The following is a 13,731-nucleotide window of genomic DNA, read 5'->3' as shown; positions in this document are numbered from 1 at the left end:
TTGCTTTAAGAACAAAATATCACTGTTTTGGCTTTTGGTACATTGAAAGATTTGTTCTTACACAGTTCTTGTGTTGTGTTGACAGAACCCGCCTTCGATTCCTACATTTACTGTTGTGCGATGGGCTTCTTGGCTTCGGAAGGCAGCTTTTATAATTGACTGGCATAATTTTGGCTATACCATTCTTGGAATGTCTCTTGGTGCAAGTCATCCGCTTGTAAAGCTGTATTCTTGGTAGGTCATAGTGTTATTTGGGCTTTTGAACATACATCAATCTGCCTTAAAATTCTAGACATAGGCTGGGTTTGAAAATCGATGTGACATAATTGAAAATGATGGAAAGAGGTAATCAAATGGTTGATAGTGTTTTGCCAAATACAATATGAAATTTGGATGGCTCATCTTTTGACTCTCTCTCTCTCTCTCTCTCTCTCTTTCACACGATTCCGCACGTGCACAACTTTCACATGGTATCAAAGCACAAGTTCAAGGAGGGACTAGGAGAGCATGGAGCTGATGCGGTCCAGGCAGTCTGACAGATCTGAAGGAAAACGAGGTGCTGGTCAGTGTTTGCAGGGCCTGTTTCAAGGCGATCTGAGGCAGAAGGTATAGGATACTGTTCGATGCAGTCTGCCCTAGCCGTGAAAAGCACAGCATCATAGGAGGCTGTTCGAAGCAGTTTCCCAAGGCGTGGACTTGTGGTGACCTGGCAGCACAATGCCCAAGAGACGATCTTGCATTCTGGTGAGAGTTTGGTGAGAATCAGTTGCTCACTGACACGTGCATTCAAAGTTACATAGAAGAGAGATGGACATGAGTCAAGCTAACGGTGAGCATCTCCATATATTCGGTTCAATAGCATATGCTCATATTAGAAAAGATAAAAGGGCCAAGTTTGCAGCAAAGAATGAGAAATGCATATACAGATGAGAAATGCAGCAAAGAATGAGAAATGCATATACAGAAGGCATATAAGTTGTACCATATGATAACCAGAAGATTTTTCAGTCAAGAAGTCACTGTTGAAGAAATATCAACATGGCATGGACTTGGTCTAGCAGATTTGAAGGATAATCCAAACAAAGAATTGGAACAACTGGATGAACTGCAATGATTTTCTGATTTCCATCTTTCCTATCCTAAGCTCTTGGAGCCTGTTTCAAACCAGAAAGTGCTTGTTTCAGCTTGCATACTACCTAAAAACCTAGTGGCTGTTCCAAGTGAACCTCTTGCTATAAATTTTCATTGAGAAAAGCAAAATTGACATCCATCTAATGAGCATGCAAGTGTAGGATGCATGCACCTGCTGACAGCAGCAGTCTGATTGTTTTCGTTCTCATCATTGGTGCAAGATTTTTCCTACTTAGAGTAATCTTTTGCAACCGATCTTACTTTGCTACTTGCAACTGTGCTATCTAACTGGATGTTTGCTCACTCATAGAATTCGGTGCAGTGAGGAGCGATTTCCAACAATTGGCCTATTGGAATCATCACATTCAGCTCACTGAATTTTGCCATGCTGCATTTAATTTTTTTATAATCCATTAGATTGCCTTCCATTTCATTGTTACTATCTGGCTCTTTCTTGCTTCAGTTCTTCATCTGATCACATTCTGGCTCTTCTCTGCTTTGTCTAACTGCAATCTGACTCTCTCTTGGTTTCGCCAAGGGCTCTTTCTTCTTCATCTTTTGCTTCTTCCACCAGTCTTTTAACCCATCTTGTTTGAGGTTTTCATGTTGATGCACACTGATCCGCTTTTTTCTTCGCAGAAGAACTTGATGTTCCCTACTTGACTCCCGTGCCTTAGGTTGTTGATGACCTAGAGATATATCCAAAATGTCTATTCTTCATGTATCTCCTTTATTGCCTCTCGTATTTGTTAGATTGCTGGATGATCTTATCCGAACAGGCAATAACGTGGAAATGATAGATTATATCAAGGCAGAGCTGTGTAATCAATTTGATATGAGAGATCTAGGAGAATTGCATTGCATGTTGGATATTGAGTTTGGGAATGTTCCTGGATTCATCTAGGTATATGCTTCTGCCGTATTAGCGGACATGCAAATTTCACCTTGTGAAGTTTTCGTCCAAGTTGCGGCCTGTTGGTATTGTGATAATTCTTTCTATGTTAAATGGTGCATTGCCCTATCAGCTAGATTTAGATTTAGATGCTCGTTGGGGAGAGACTAAAATGAAAACGTCTATAGACTTCACAAGCAGTTGTAGCTTGAATGAAGAGATTTTGGACTACCTTTTGATTAGCCTTCTCCTTTAGTGCTAGCCTTCATCATGGCTGAGTCAGCCCTTCACCTCCGGAGTGCCGACAGAAACTCAGTACAAAGACTTTGTATAAATGGATGCTCAAGTATGTGTGGGTGTGTGGATTTGTATGTGTGAGAGCATATTTTTATACTATGGTCTACACCCACTGTTGGGCGTTGATGATGTTAGTGGGGATGTCATAGTAGCTAGTCCCTGCTATGCATGATGGAGTTTATGGTTTTCAACCTTGGGAGTGACTATCATGAGATTGAAACTGCACTATGTTGTGTTTTTAGAGGATGAGTTTGGGAATGTTCCTGGATTCATCTAGGTATATGCTTCTGCCGTATTAGCGGACATGCAAATTTCACCTTGTGAAGTTTTCGTCCAAGTTGTGGCCTGCTGATATTGTGATAATTCTTTCTATCTTAAATGGTGCATTGCCGTATCAGCTAGATTTAGATTTAGATGCTCGTTGGGGAGAGACTAAAATGAAAACGTTTATAGACTTCACAAGTAGTTGTAGCTTGAATGAAGAGATTTTGGACTACCTTTTGATTAGCCTTCTCCTTTAGTGCTAGCCTTCGTCCGATAGAAACTCAGTACGAAGACTTTGTATAAATGGATGCTCAAGTATGTGTGGATGTGTGGATTTGTATGTGTGAGAGCATATTTTTATACTATGGTCTACACCCACTGTTGGGCGCTAATGACGTCAGTGGGGATGTCATAGTAGCTAGTCCCTGCTATGCATGATGGAGTTTATGGTTTTCAACCTTGTGAGTGATTATCATGAGATTGAAACTGCACTCTGTTGTGTTTTTAGAGGATGAGTTTGGGAATGTTCATGGATTCATCTAGGTATATGTTTCTGCCATATTACCGGACATGCAAATTTCACCTTGTGAAGTTTTCGTCCAAGTTGCGGCCTGCTGGTATTGTGATAATTCTTTCTATCTTAAATGGTGCATTGCCCTATCAGCTAGATTTAGATTTAGATGCTCGTTGGGGAGAGACTAAAATGAAAACGTTTATAGACTTCACAAGCAGTTGTAGCTTGAATGAAGAGATTTTGGACTACCTTTTGATCAGCCTTCTCCTTTAGTGCTAGCCTTCGTCATGGCTGAGTCAGCCCTTCACCTCCGGAGTGCCGACAGAAACTCAGTACGAAGACTTTGTATAAATGGATGCTCAAGTATGTGTGGGTGTGTGGATTTGTATGTGTGGGAGCATATTTTCATACTCTCGTCTACACCCACTGCTGGGTGCTGATGACGTCAGTGGGGATGTCATAGTAGCTAGTCCCTGCTATGCATGATGGATTTTATGGTTTTCAACCTTGTGAGTGACTATCATGAGATTGAAACTGCACTATGTTGTGTTTTTAGAGGATGAGTTTGGGAATGTTCGTGGATTCATCTAGGTATATTGCATGTTGGATATTGAGATCAATAGAACAGAAGATGGGAACTTTCTCAATCAGAAAATATAAATTGACGAGATGCTCCAACAGTTTGATATGACAGAATGCAAACCTGTCAGCACTTCAATTTTAAAAGGTCACAACACCTTTGAGGTTGTGAGTGAATAGTTTCAAGATGCTACACTAAATCGACAAGTATCAAGCAGTTGAAAAACTGATTTATTTGATGACAACAACTAGCCGAGACATCAATTATGTAATGGCAAACCCATGTAAGCATCATTGAAAACTGGTGAAGAGGATCTTCAAGTATCTTAAAGGCACGATGGGGCATCAAATTTCATATTTGAAAGATACAGGCCAAAGACCACAGCTTATGGGATGTTTTATGGGGATTGGGGTGGATGTACAGAGGAAAAAGTAAACAACTGGTTGTACACTCTTTGTGTAAAGATTGAGAGTTTTGATTTACTGGTTGTAGAGTCTTGCTCAATCAGCATTGCATAGTATGGTCAAGCAAGAAGCAGGGTACAGTTGCTATTCTACGACAGAGGCAAAATATATAGCTTTATGAAAATTTGCTTGTGAAGCAATATTACTGGGGAGGCTTCTAAGTGAACTTGGGTTCAGCCCAAGGGGAAGTTACTGTGATCTCTTGTGATGGCATGACCTCCATGGCTTTAGCAAAGAATCCATAAGATCATGGGAAGGCGGAGCTCATTGATATTTCCTATAATTCCATTTGCCATTAGATCGAGGAGGTAAAAAATGGAACCATCGATTCTTTCTTTGGAGATTTTTGGCACACAATTTAACCAAGGCATTGCCACGATTGAAATTCAAAAATTCAGAGAACTCTTATATATTATAGACACGAAACTTTGAACTGAAGGGGAAGTGTTAGAATGTCATTAACCAGTTTATGGGTTTTATATGTAACTTAATAAGTTTTCATAGGTTAGTGTTTGGATAGAGTAATATACATGTGGAGAAGAGGATCAAGTTTCAACCCCATCCACTCATGATTTTTTATATAACATTTAATTGATAATGTTAGATGCATATTTGTAAGGCATTCTTGTTTCTCTCTTGCTCTACGTTTTCCTCCCTTCCTCCTTTCTTCTTTACAGATATTTTGTAGAACATTTGAGTATTTGTAGTAATATTTGGCTTGTAGAATTACAGATAGAATTGTTTCATCCAATAGAAACACAAAAAGTAAATTTCCGATTCATTTCTCAATATTTGGAAACAGGCAGTCCCAGAAGTGGTTCATAAACTGTTCCTAATAAGCTGCCTACATTTTGCTAATTTATTGGTCACTGAGGTTAACAAGTGTTTAGCTGACAGGTACGAGAAGAAATATGGGAAGATGGCAGATGGCCATCTGTGTGTAACAAAGGCCATGCAGCACGAGCTTGAGCAAAACTGGGGTATACAGTAAGCTACCTATTCCGTGCATAATGCATATAACACAATCATTGTGAGGTAATGTGCAGTTACACCTTCTCTCACGTTAGAGTGGAAACTGACCCTGGATTCTATGTGCAGAGCTACTGTTTTGTACGATCGGTCACCAGGATATTTCCATCCCACTTCAATAGAGGAGAAGCACGAGGTATTCTTAGTCCTTTCATGTCAATGTGCGGGTTTCTTTCTGTGGAAACATTAGTATACCTGAACCCATCAAAAAGTGCCACATATGTCTGCAAGGATACTTATTCAGCTGAGCATGCTTCACAGTTCCTTGTGTGGGATTTTCGGTTAACATAATTGCAAATAGTTTTATGCAGCTTTTTTGCAGACTTCACCTGCATACTTTGAAGCCTCTTGGTGTTCAAAATATTCCCTCTGGCTCTCAATCTAGGCAGGAGGATAGTAAATCCACAGAAGAGCAGGACGTTGAAGAAGATCCTGCTCAACTTACGCTTTTTACTGGCTGCACACAATCTTCTACAGGAGACTTGATTCAAGAGGGAAAACGTGAAGAAAGGAAAGTGTGGATTCGAGAAAACAGGCCTGCTCTCATTGTAAGCAGCACTAGCTGGTAAATCCTTGCCACTATGATGTTTTTTCCATAGCTTGTTCACCTCTCTCCTTCATCCCTATAACTTACTTTGGCGTTCGGCTGTAGCTGTCTGTGCTTATGTTACAGTAATGTTCACTCCTTGCAGTTTCTTTGCAAAGTTGCCATGGACAATTCAAATTTTCTCTATACCTGTTTATCTTGTTCTACAGTTATGATAATCACAGTCTATGCTGTTAAAATTTAAGCAGCTATATACTTGGGGAGATTTTTGCAATGCTTTGCTTACTCTGTCACTTTGTAAGAGCCAATAGAGTGAATCTTCTGCCTCGTTTTTTGGTGTTGTTTGTGTATTATGTAGGAGTCAATGCCAGGCTTTATTATTGCCATTTTCCAAAGTAGGCCTACAGTGCCCAAGCTATTGGCTACATGAAGACCTTGATTGCCTTTGATGGTGTGCCAATAGATGGACAGGAAACTAGGTTCTTGTCACATGCACCCCTACATTAGGGAGCATGGTGACACACAGTCTGACCCATTTGTTGTACGCCGTGACCCTGTTGTGAGCCCTATTCCAGGGATGAGTCAGGCACGAGCTACGGGGGTCCATTGCCAGTTCCCAAAGTCACAAGCCACGGCGGAGCAGTTCAGGTCGCCAGGGCAAAACGTTGTGAGGTATCCACCTAGCAACAAGTTCAGAAGAGGAGAATATCACATGCACCAGGGTCAAGCCTAGGTGGCAGTAACAACTGGCTGCCTAGTCACCAAATCGCAGCATATTTGGCAAGCTTTGGAGGTCCCAAGGGCAGGACACAGTGTGGACGGAGGGCAAGAGGCGCACCCCAGCCCCAAAGCCTTCTTGAAATGGCCCAAAAGGGCCTGATTTTATAGGCAAGGGCCAGCAGCCTGGTGGGCCAAAACCGACCAGCCAGTTGGTTGTGCTGGCCCAAGGTTGTGGCTGGTTCCCAGCCCAATATAAGGGGCCTTCAGCCCCCCTTTTCACTCACTCAGCCTTCCTCAGTTCAGGACTCAGCTCCCGGCCTCCAGCAGAGTTTCCAGCCAGCATATGTGCGAGGTTTGGGTGTCCTATTTCCGCAGCATAGTTCCATCTCCCGCATGTCGTAGTTGGGGGAGTGGTCTCAGTACAGTTTTGTATACCGATTTGGCAACCATGTATAAATAAAGCAGCGTACTATAGTTAGGTAGATCTCTTGTGTCTCTCATGCTTAAGTTCTCCCGTATGTTCATCTATGTTTCCACTCAGCTAGTCCCTGCATGTTACATTGGTATCAGAGCAATATGGTTCCTTCTGATCTGAGTTAGGTTGGAGGGAGTCCTGGCAGCAAAGCTTAGTTACGGGGACTCAGTTAGCAGAGGAGGGAGCATATCTAGGATATTATCTAATTCTGTTTTTTGTTCCTACCCCGGACTAGTGGTAGTACCATACTCCATTAGCCTTTGCCCCCCAACCTTCATCACGCATCCGATCAGCTCTCGTCTTCACCCGTATGTGTTTACACCTTGCGGGGCAAGGTTAGGGGGGAATTTTTTTTCCCTCTGGCAGTCATTATTGCAGCAGTTGATGGGTCTACCAGCCTTCTATCATGGACCCGTCCAATAGAGCAGCTCTCAGGCAAGCGGTCAGGGAGCAGGGTCATCTCCTTGAGCAGAATGTGCTCTTTTCTGAGCAGCTCGAGCAGGACAAGAAGACAAAGGAGGATGCAAGGACATTGTACCGTTTCCGGCTTCTGTTGGAGCAAGAAATCCTTGAGGCGGCCGCGCAACGACCTAGACGTCTTGCAGACTTGGCAGCAAATGAGGTCCAATGCAGGCCAGACCGAGAGCGGATGCTTGTACATCACCATCAGTTTCTCATGGCGTTCTCACAGTTCCTCACCTTATCCGTAGTACCCACAGACCGTGCATCAGCTGGAAGTCCTTTATCTGCACTGGAGTCTTCCATCTCTGAGCACAGTTCAGTGGACTATTTTGCAGCAGCTCAGACAGTGGTTTCCCTTGGGTCTACCAATCTAGGGGATCATCAGTTTCCATAGTTGCTACATGCAGTGCCTCAGGGTTTTCCACCCATGGGGGTAGTGCAGCCATTTCCACAGCGTGCTCTTAGGGGTCTTCCATCCCTAGGGCGAGCTTAGCTCATTCCGCACACCCATTGATGAGATTCTTGGGTCTACCACCCACGGGGATTATTCATCTTCAGCAGCCTATTCTCTTGGAGTTTCCACCCGAGAGGATCAGCCAGTTCATGCAGTTACGTTGGATGGGTCTTTCACTCGTCCAGCAGCTTAATCATGTCGAGTTAGTTCCTCTAGGTATTCCACTCTGGGAACTCAGTCAGCTGGATCAGATTTAGTAGGGGAACATATGGTTTTCATAGCTATGAGGGATGGGTCTTCCACCCTTGGAGATATCTCAGACCCATCAGCATTTGCCATAGATGAGCCTCTTGGGTCCATTGCCCGAAGGGAGTTGTCTATTCCCCACAGTTAGTTCTCTTGGGGATTCCGCCCAAGGGAACACCCTAGATGCAACAGATAGGTGTGATGGATCTTCCACCCATCATGCCTCTTCATCAGCTCCGATCAGTTCCTATGGGGCTTCCGCCTTTGCAGCTCAGTTGGCCACATCTGTTTTAGTCGGCATGAAGCACATTTCACCTTCTCATTAGGAGTGTTCATGATTAGGGGGCTCAGTTTCCAGTCCCACTGGCGGTGATGCTTAGTGTCTTAGGAGTTTTCCAGACCAGTGTCAGGCCTAGCAGGAAGGAGTATCCTCATAATTGGAGTCGTAGGTATAGCTGTCACTAGTACGAAGGTTGATGATTCCTTGGCAGCTCGTGAGGATAGTCATGCAGTTCCCTTCACAACTCCCCTTCCTCAGCACTTTAGGGAAGCAACAGTTGCAGCACCAGTCAGCAGAGAGGTCGACGAGGCCTTCCCATTATTGTGTCTTGCACTCTAGGAGGTTAGTCATATAGTGTCCTCTCCATCAAATCGCGACCCACGAGTAGTAGCAGTGACCAGTGTCTACACCAGTAGTCCCAGGCTTTCAGTTTTGGTTGTCTAGCTTCAATGGCTTTCTCATCGCCCCAACAGTTCTTAGAGTAGCACTTGCATTTCTATGTCAGTGGATATTCCGCAGTGAGGAGAATGCATGCCAATAGTTGGTAGCCAGTTTCATGCCATTGGACTTTCGGAGTGCAAGGCCTCCACATGAGCAGCCCAACCACTCCTCAGCAGGTCACAAGGACAATAGGCAGTCCCTATGTCCAGGAGCCTATCAGAGTGCCATATCACCCAAGGATTAGGAGTTCACAGTAGTAGTGTGGTGGGATGACTCGCCTCAGTAGTTCCGCTTCCAGTATTCACGGCAGTACCGGCTCTTAGGAGTTTTTATTGAGCCGCCGTGTTATCATAATAGAGCATTCGTTCCTCAGCCTTTTGGAGTGGTACCAGATCAATCCCAGTGCCAGACTGTTATTCCTCAGTTCTTTGGGAGGATAGTCAAGTTTCCAACAGCAATTGGTGGTCAGCACGATCACATTTACTTCGCAGTTCACTCAGTCCCTCAACAGCTACAATCATCCAGAATTTAAGCAAGCGGGAGTGTCACATGCACCCCTACACTAGGGAGCATGGTGGCATACAGTCTGACCCATTTGTCGTACGTCGTGACCCCGTTGTGAGCCCTAGTCCAGGGACGAGTCAAGCACGAGCTACGGGGGTCCGTTCCCAGTTCCCAAAGTCACAAGCCACGGCAGGTTGCGAGGGCAAAGCGTTGCGAGGTATCCACCTAGCAACAAGTTCAGAAGAGGGGAATGTCACATGCACTAGGGTCAAGCCCAGGTGGCAACGACAAATGGCTTCCTAGTCAGCAAATTGCAGCATATCTGGCTTGCTTTGGGGGTTCCCAAGGGCAGGACACAGTGTGGGACGGAGGGCAGTTGGGGCACCCTGCATACCCAGCCCCAAGGCCTTCCTGAAATGGCCCAAAAGGGCCTGGTTTTATAGGTAAGTGCCAGCATCCTGGTCGGCGAAAACTGAGCAGCCAGTTGGTTGTGCTGGCCCAAGGTTGGCTGGTTCCCAGCCCTATATAAGGGGCCTTCAGCCCCCCTTTTCACTCACTCAGCCTTCCTCAGTTCAGGACTCAGCTTCCAGCCTCCAGCAGCGTTTCCAGCCAGCATATGTGCGAGGTTGGGTGTCCTATTTCCACAGCATAGCTCCATCTCCCGCATGTTGTAGTTAGGGAAGTGGTCTCAGCACAGTTTTGTATACCGATTTGGCAACCATGTATAAATAAAGCAGTGTACTATAGCTAGGTAGATCTCTTGTGTCTCTCATGCTTGAGTTCTCCTGTATGTTCATCTATGTTTCTGCTCAGCTAGTCCCCTCATGTTACAGTTCTTGTGTCATTTCGTGAACAAGTACATGTTTCTCTTGTGTTGTATGTTCCCTTGCTCTGTGGCAGGTAGCTTTTATCAGGCTATTTGCCACAGCAAGCCCTTGAAGATTATTGATCAATGGTACTACGTAGGGCCTTAGCACATGGGCTGAGTTAGGATGGGTTTGGAATTCCAATGTGGAATCCACAGCCTGTTTAGAATGGGAATAAAGTGGGAAAAGCCACTTGTTCTGAGGGCCTCTAGACCCCATGGTATATCGTGTGTTTATGAATTATGGTAGGAAAAGTGGCTATTTCTATCCTTTCCAATTGTACGTTAGCACATGTTCTCCATATTTGTTGTGGGAATGAACTTTTGACACTTAATAGATACCTATCATATCTCCTCTCATGTGCTAAGACCCTGAGGAACAATCGTCTCATGGCTTAAGCCTTATAATGTTTCTCAATGCTGGTTCCAAGCAAGAAGGTATCTGACTTCAAAGTGTTAATGATGCGTGGGTTCATTGAAGGTAGTTTCTAGACACTGCAGACCCTTGGTTTTAGCCTCACAGTCATGGATCGATATATTTCCAGCATCATTATCAGGGACGTATTCCCCCTTCTAGGTACAAGGGAGTGCCATCTCAGAGGATAAGTACTAAGGGCAACGAGGAACGCCTGGAACGGCATTTGGAATGCCACATGTGCACACCAGATTTTGGAACACTCAAGAACCACGTTTTGTCCTTCTCAGTATATTTCTAAAATGTCGGTCCTCGGTGTTCTGGCATTGGGGCTCACTATGGTACCCTCAGGGACGACTTTTGAGGCTTCATGGATAATGGGATCATCGGCAATGGCAGATGAAATGCCTCTAGTTTTATCATGTTTTGTACTTTGTTATATCATGTACTTGAGTCTTGAGTTTTGCCTATTTTCTGTTGAGGGCTGAGGGCTTGAGGCCCTTGTTTGCGGCAATGTATTACATGGGCAGTTTGTTTTGGGGCTTGGCCTCTTTTTTTGCCTCTTTTTTTGTTTATTGCATATTTATATGCTTTTATGATCTATTGAATATCATCCATCATATATGGCATTATGCATTTCCATTTTCTATGGATTTTTAGTTATACGGGTCCATGATCACCCTTCCCGAAACGTTCCATCTGATATTCCAGAACGTTCTCACTCCTTGGTAACAATGATTTCCAGCCTCTTCTTCAAATGGCAATGGCTCTAATCTTGGATCTGCCTCTGCCAATGGTATTGACATGATGGGGACTTACTCTATTTGTCCCCTTTTTCATCACTAGTTGACAAGTAAGGAATGTATTCCTGTTGTACTTTGTAAGTGGCTTTCGCCACTTTTCTTTGATCTTTAATATTACTGTCAGATTTATCTAGCTCGACAAAATAATTTTGTACTGGTTCAGCTATTCTGGATCTGAAATCCTCAGGTCTCTCAATGACTACGCCAAATTGTATGAGCCTGAAAATACGGATTCTTGTTAAATGCATGCCAAACCCCTGATATGACCGATGCTGATGCATGGATGTACTTTGTTATTCAATAATCATACGGCCTCATGATGGCAGAATTTGGAATGAGTTTCTTCATGGTATTGTATTTGAATATGATTCTAATTTCTGCTGATAACCTGGCTATTTTACATATTGCAGGACAGCCGATGAGGATTTTAGCATGCTTTTAGAAGCAGCAGTTTGTTATGACTGCCGGGTTGGTGCCCTGTTGGGAGAGGAGGATTCTTTAGCAGGGACGTCTGCACAATTTGGGGCAGCAGGTGGTCCATTTCCACATCTTCTTATCATAGTAACAGGTCTGGACAAGAGCATTCTGTTAACCATGGCCACTTTGAGCTCTTCATTTCAGCAAAAATACAATTTCAGTGATGATTCATATAGCTGGGAGCAGTCTTCTTCTTGGGTAGAGTGTGTTTTCCCCTTAATGCTTTGAATTGGCTAAGCTTTATACATGCTGAAATTCAATATGAAAACTGGTAGTCTTGCATGCTTTCTTGGATGTTTAGGAAAAGGACCTATGAGGGCAGAATATGAGAAACGCATACGGAAGTTGAGGCTCCGACGTGTGGCTTTTCGTACAATGTGGGTATCTGCAAAGGACTACCCTCTTTTACTTGGTGAGAATATTCCTGAGCCATGGCTCTAATTTCATACGGCATTCTATTACATGTTTACATTTTGGAATGCCAAGTTGAGTTCACTATTTCAAATCTGTGGTTCAAAGGGAATTGTGTGGTTGTAGGCTTCCGTAGGTATGATATCTTGAGAAGACTAAGCATGGTCTACCTGTGTATAACCCTCCTTTTCGCATGTGCTACTTGTTCCTGTTGTGTTCTTGTTTATTATTTTCTTTAAGCCTTGAGAAGAGGAGTGCCAGCAGTACCTCCTGTGAGCAATGCATGTGCCAACATTTTATTCCAACCTAAATTTGGCTGTTAACTTCCCTCTTAATGAGTGGGAAAAGCAGGGAATTTTGCTGATTGAGCCAAGGCAGGCTATGATTGTGTAATGCCATTCCACTCCCCTCTTTTGGAAAAGGCCTGCTTAATTGTTTATTGCACGTGAATGTGATTTTCTTTCTTCACCTTTCACTTGAACCATTGTTTTCCAATGCGGTGGGTAACGTGAATTCTCTAGAATGCATGTCCAAGCTGTTTTTACATTTGAGATTTTCAAATTTAACTCCCAAGGTTGCTTGATTAAACCATAGTTACCCGGAACGAGAATGCCGATTGGCACTTCGGCCCCTTTCGAAATGGGAATGGGAACACGAACACGAAGGGAATGGAATGGGAGCAACATGCTCATCACACACATCATCACTCGTATACACCATTACAAGGAAAACATACAATTACAAATCTTAAACTTCCAGTCACCTTTGTCCTAGGGATAAAGGCTTCATATTCTAAACAATTCACAGGAAATGTTTGTGATATGGTCCCAAGAAACTTACAAAAAAATACACTATTGAGAATCCTTTTAAGTTCTCACTGCAAAGACAATCTTCATACATTGATCCTTTCTTTTGTTTCCTCTATGAAGGGCTTACTACACAAGATTATCTCCAATATAATACTGTGGGCACTGTAGGATATGTGTGCATGCTGCGTTCATGTTATATTTTTTTCCCTTCTCGTTTATTTTTTCCTGGGGCAGATAGGGCGTGGGGGTTTGATTGGATTCAGTATAGGAAGATCATGTCACAATTTTACTATGATCTTAGACCCCTAGTGGATAGATGTTTTGGTAACTGCCAGAGACAAGATAGGGGCTTTCCACCAGTTGTGCATTCTTAGAGAGTATCGTATGAGGTGGTATCACATCCACTGTATTGTGGCTACGTTAGATCTGCGATAAAGACCTGTCATTGTCTGCTATACGTGGCATTTTTTCCCCATCCTTGGGTTACGCTCGCTTGTGTAAAGAGTACTAGTATACAACCCGCGCTACGCCGCGGATGTAAAAGACTTCAGGATATGTTAAATTTCCCTACATTGCATGTCACACATTGGAGCAATCAAGGCCAAATCAACAACAGATTGAAATCAGATAGATGCAATTGGCCGACTTATC

General features: G+C 43.6%; 1 protein-coding gene across 2 annotated transcripts in view; it reads left to right on the top strand.

Annotated features, from left to right (window-relative positions):
* LOC147899301 (UDP-glycosyltransferase TURAN-like) overlaps nucleotides 1–13,731 on the top strand; it is a 122,823-nt gene that overhangs the window by 93,632 nt on the left and 15,460 nt on the right. The window contains exons 7-12 of one of the 2 annotated variants that reach the window (XM_087377865.1): nucleotides 86–234; nucleotides 5,040–5,129; nucleotides 5,241–5,307; nucleotides 5,483–5,736; nucleotides 11,794–11,915; nucleotides 12,162–12,272. In XM_087377865.1, coding sequence (XP_087233991.1) covers nucleotides 86–234; nucleotides 5,040–5,129; nucleotides 5,241–5,307; nucleotides 5,483–5,736; nucleotides 11,794–11,915; nucleotides 12,162–12,272 — 793 coding nt within the window. Of the gene's footprint in view, nucleotides 1–85; nucleotides 235–5,039; nucleotides 5,130–5,240; nucleotides 5,308–5,482; nucleotides 5,737–11,793; nucleotides 11,952–12,161; nucleotides 12,273–13,731 lie in introns of both variants that reach the window. The other variant, XM_087377864.1, reaches the window with a different exon arrangement.

This window comes from Dipteris shenzhenensis, chromosome 8, assembly GCF_047967505.1.
Source record: "Dipteris shenzhenensis isolate YYH24624 ecotype China chromosome 8, Dip_SZ_1.0, whole genome shotgun sequence".
Taxonomy (NCBI): domain Eukaryota; kingdom Viridiplantae; phylum Streptophyta; class Polypodiopsida; order Gleicheniales; family Dipteridaceae; genus Dipteris; species Dipteris shenzhenensis.
The sequence above is the reverse complement of the archived record's forward strand: the minus strand, read 5'-3'. Positions and strand labels throughout refer to the sequence as shown.